General features: G+C 37.9%; 1 protein-coding gene across 1 annotated transcript in view; it reads left to right on the forward strand.

Moving 5' to 3' along the window:
* CFAP206 (cilia and flagella associated protein 206) overlaps positions 1 to 5,250 on the forward strand; it is a 36,234-nt gene that overhangs the window by 5,914 nt on the left and 25,070 nt on the right. The window contains exons 4-7 of the mRNA XM_015570317.1: positions 646 to 736; positions 2,712 to 2,900; positions 3,356 to 3,514; positions 4,822 to 5,030. Of these exons, the coding sequence (XP_015425803.1) occupies positions 646 to 736; positions 2,712 to 2,900; positions 3,356 to 3,514; positions 4,822 to 5,030 (648 nt within the window). The remainder of the gene's footprint in view (positions 1 to 645; positions 737 to 2,711; positions 2,901 to 3,355; positions 3,515 to 4,821; positions 5,031 to 5,250) is intronic.

Here is a 5,250-nt window from a genome sequence, read left to right on the forward strand (position 1 = left end):
ACGGAGCTCAGAACCAGGTCGCGGCAGGCGGGGAAGCTTGGCTTCCTCCATCACTGGAGCAAGCAAGCCTCCTAATCGCTTCAGCTGCATGGCTGCTGGCCGCCATCTTGGTTGGCAGTTAATTTGCATATTGCCCTGATTAGCCAATGGGAAGCATAGCAAAGGTATGGTCAGTTACCCTTTTTGTCTTTTATTAGATAGGATATTGTGTTTGTGATTAATCACTATGCTTTAATTATGTTCAATTTCATTATGTAACAATGAAATTGGGGGTCACCACAACATGAGGAACTATATTAAAGGATTGCAGCATTAGGAAGGTTGAGAACCACTGAACTAGACTATTAACCCACCTGGGTATGGTGATACTGGTTAACTCTGGGGAAATAACTTATTACTTAATAAATGTTCTTGGTTTGGTGAATAATAAAGTATGAAGTCCTCAAAAAGAAAAAATAATAAGAGGAGTTATTGGTAGATAAGTATCAAAAACTATTACTTTGATGTTTCCTTTATTTTCACACTTAATCATAGCCAAAAGCTCAGAAACGATGTTTTCCTTATTTTTTAAAAATAAGTTTAGAAAATACTTTGGATCACTTTAGCAACTATAACTAGAAGCATTTATGGGGTATTCTTTTCTAGGTTTGTGTGAATCGGCTACTGGACGATAAAAATCCATCCCTGGCCACCATTAAGATGCAAGTCTACTTTGATATGAATTACACAAATCGAGGTGACATACCTATTTTGATATGCTTTTTAGAAAGTTTCATATTGTATTTAAGGTATTAAGGGCTTTATTTGGTTGACAATGAACAATTTTATTTTTTTGGCCTATCTTTTGAAATTTGTGCCAATTTTGAAGAATCCTATATAATAAAAAGCTAATATGCAAATTGACTGAATGGCAGAATGACCGGTCGCTGTGATGCACACTGACCACCAGGGGGCAGACGCTCAATGCAGGAGCTGCTCCTGGTGGTCAGTGCACTCCCAGAGGGGGAGTGGAGAGCGCCGCTCAGCCAGAAGCCAGGCTCACGGCTGGCGAGCACAGCTGCGGTTGCGGGAGCCTCTCCTGCCTCTGCCAGCAGCGCTAAGGACCCCGCGGGGGATGCCTGTCTGCTGGTTTAGGCCCACTCCCTGCGTCCTGGACTGAGAGAGGGCGCAGGCCGGGCTGAGGGACTCCCCCTCACCCCCCACCCCACAATGCACGAATGTTGTACATTGGGCCTCTAGTAATAATGTTTGAAATGCTAAAGGAGAAAAACACCAATGGCCTTTCTGAGTGTTAAAAGTAAGTTCTAATTATTATACCCATAATAATTGTGTTTCTAAATCTATTGTGTGTGTGTGGAGAGAGAGAAAGAGAGAGAGAGAGAGAGAGAGAGAGAGAGAGAGAGAGAGAGAGAGACATCAATTTGTTGCTACACTTATTTATACATTCATTGGTTGATTCTTGGATGTACCCTAACTGGGTATCCTGCAACCTTGGCACATCAGAACAGCGCTCTAACCAACTGAGCTACTGGGCCAGAGCAAATCTATTATGTTTTAACTGTTATACCTCTGATACATAATAATTAGAAATTAAAGCAACCAGCCCATTAAAGTTAAAAGTTTTTAATTTGCTGATTTTTTTGTGTGTTGCTGGCTTATATTATCTCATAGTGCTTACCTAAATTATGTACCTAACACAAAAATGAAATGAATGATGGTAAATTTAAGTTTAGGACATATTTTCTTATGTAAATAGTTTAATGCTACACCAAAGAAAAACTGGAAATGAGATAAAGGAAAATGAATTCCCCTATAGACTATACTGCCTCTGTCCCACTGTAATGCAATCATTATTAACCATTTGTTTATTTGCATTGTCTTTTCTTCCTTCCATGCATTGAACTTTCATTTATGCTTCATATGTAAAATCATATGTCTTGCTTTTTTTGCTTAATAATAATGAAAATGGTAAGCAATAAATAATCATGAAATTGATGCCTTCATTTAGATTTTTTAATTCCAAAAAGTTCTGTTTTTTTATAAAAAGATTATAGGTATGAACTGTACATGGTTAATATAGTAATTATTATAAAATGAAGTGTTTTTGTTGAGTTAGTTGCAAGAATTGTGCTGCTGGTAAATTGTGACTACTGCTACAATTAAGCGTAGACCTCTTCATATCACAGGAAAAAGGGAGAGGTGTACCGTTCTTGAGGCAGCATTATATTATCAGTAATGCTAGTTGTCAAAGGAAATTTATCTAGAACTAAAATACAAATACACACAATTGAACAGAAATATTTACACGACATCTATGTGTATACTGTATGTGCTTACAGTAAGCATACGTGTATAGTACAAATATTTATACCAAATGTTTATTATGTATATATTATAAATTGTCTTGTATAGTTTCTGCTTAATTGGAAGGTCTTAGCCCTCTGATATTACTGTTTGGATTGTCCATTTAAAGTCTTATATGTTTTGACAAGTATGCTATTTAAATTGCTGTGTTAAATCTTTCCCACTAGATTTTTTTCCTTGAGGTTAACTGCTGACCTCTGTTTATTATGACATCTGATGAAAATTGTTGTTTTTATGCAGTAGAATTGCTATACCCAAGCCGTTTTCTTTTTTCTGGGTCCTACTTTTTTATGTGAGAAGAATTCTAAGTATCAAATATATGAAACATTGTCTTTTACCCCTTTTAGAGGAGTTTATTGAAGAACATCACCGGATCATGGAGTCTAAATTAGGCTTCATTATCAAAGAAATTACAGATAACAGAGCATGTTCTCGAGAAGAATTGGAAAGCCTCTACCGAAAGATCGTCAGCTATGTGTTACTGCGCTCTGGGATCGGATCCCCTACAGATCTCAAGGTTGTCAGAGAGGCAACAGGTGAAAAAACCAACAACACACAATTTCCATTCTATAAGTGAAAACATTTGAATACTGTATCTTATAAAATGTGTTGAGTTACAGGTGTTGAAGATTGAAGGTTCCCTTTTACCTGAAAACAAAATTAGCACAAGAAAGAGGTTAAAACTTACCCAGACTCCTTTTACACTGTAGCTCTCATTAGAAAGCTTGTTTTAATGCCCATTACCAAACATTACTGATGGATGCTTACTTACTAAAAACAGACATGAGGCAATGGCAGAAGTTCAGTAGCTCAACTTTAACATATGATACATTTTGCTATGTTTTCTGAAATCAGTATCAGAAATTTAAAGAATCATGTAAGTAATTCTACAAAGACAGGCCTTTTAACACTTCTGCTGAAAGGAACTTGTGGTTTGAGTTCTGATGTTTTTATTGTATCACCTTGTTGTCCTTTTTGTGGTTTGTTTTAGCTGCCCTACAGAGTATTTTTCCCCAAGCTGAACTTGGGACATTTCTAAGCCTCTCTAAGAAGGAAAAAGAACACCAGCTGAAAGAACTCTCCATGATTGTTACTGGGATTCGTTTATTTAACCGAGAGACTGGAAAGGGAGGAGAAAGCATTGAATACCGTAGGTATATCGTTAGGTTAATTCTATGGGTTATGCAGGTTTAACATTTAACTTGCATAGTGAGGAAAATAATTCCCAACATACCACTACTATTCTTAGATTGAAGGTTTGATTTTACCTTAGTTACAACTACAGTTCATAATGTGTAGTCATTTTTAATTTTGCCGGGGCAGGACTTTAAGTTTTATGTGTCATGGAGCTAGTCTAGAAGAGGGAATCCGTGAACGGAATGAGGAGGCCTGCCGGAAACCATTCATCGGGCTTTGTGTACTTTACTCCAAGTCAGGTGACCAAAAGGGAGTAAAACGCAATGATTTAAGAAATAGAAACCACTCTGAGAATGAAACAGTTGCTGATGCAGTTACTGGAATGAAAAGGTCCAAGAGAAGATATCTTCAAATCTGTAAATTCAGGAGCATTTACTGTGCTGTAATGCACTTACTGCATGTACTATGTATAAGTCCGAAAGTACTCATGAAATATTCCATCAAAGATCTACCAGTAGAAATAACTTCTTTAGGAGTTTGGTGCACATATAGACCCACTGTTAAGGTGTTAGTATTTTTTTTTTTTTTACCAGATCACTGATCTAGTACAATGGAGTAAGTTTTTGCATTTTAAAAACTGTTCTAAAAAGTCAGGCTCCCATTCTTCATCAAGTTCTCTATTTTGCTAGACTGTTCTGTTATTCTTCAGTATTGTAATGAGTTTCTTAAGGTGTATGCTTTTTCTTCTCCTTTACAAACAGAAAAGATGACATACAGAAGGAAAGAGAGAGTGACTTTTCTAGAGGCTCGTGGTCAACAGCACACAGTACCACAGCCTACCAGCTTTCAGGCTCCTCTGTATTTCAGTGGCAAAAACTGATCTGCTCTGCCTTTGGGTTATTATTCTGACAGTGTCTTTTGTTTGGACAGGGATTTTTTTGGAATCTTCTTTTTCATGGTTTGGGACCCATTGAAGTATATGCCTCAGTATTATTAATTTGGCTGACATAAGACTAACTCACCTTCATGCTCAAAATATGACCACTTTCTAGACATTTTAGATTTAAAAAATATGTTTTTATTGACTTTAGAGAGAGAGGAAGGGAGAGTGAGAGAGAGAAACATCGGCGAGAGAGAAAGGTCAGTCAGCTGCCTCCTGCACACCTCCCCCACTAGGGATTGAGCCCATAACCCGGGCATGTGCCCTGACCAGGAATCAAACTGGCTACCTCTCAATGCATGGAACAACACTCAACCAACTGAGCCACACTGGCCAGGGCTTAGAGTTCTTAATGTCTCTCTCAATACCTTTAAAAACAGTGCCAGCTCTTCTACAGGAAGCAATCCCAGCCACCACTCAACATATTGACTCCCAACTACAGATAGCTCAAGAACAGGCATACCGCTACACGGCCATCCTTGAGAAGGTGACAGAGAACCCGTTCCTGGCTGCAGACCTGCAGCCGTATATGTTAAAAGAAGCGCTCTATAATGTGCGGCAGTATGAGATCTTCCTTCAGATCATTTTGGTGAGTTAATGTCTTAAGATCTGGCCTTTTCCATAGACTTCAACCTCTTTAGATATTGAGCTGAAACAAAAGGTAGAACCAGATCACTGATAAAGAAGGCAACCTTAATAACTGCTCAGTTTATTCGTTTTTTAATTTATTTATTTTTGTTCATCCTCACCCACAGATAGTTTTCCATTGATTTTTAGAGAGTGAAATGGAGGTCTGAGACAGAGAGATT

Source organism: Myotis davidii, unplaced genomic scaffold (genome assembly GCF_000327345.1).
Source record: "Myotis davidii unplaced genomic scaffold, ASM32734v1 scaffold185, whole genome shotgun sequence".
Taxonomy (NCBI): domain Eukaryota; kingdom Metazoa; phylum Chordata; class Mammalia; order Chiroptera; family Vespertilionidae; genus Myotis; species Myotis davidii.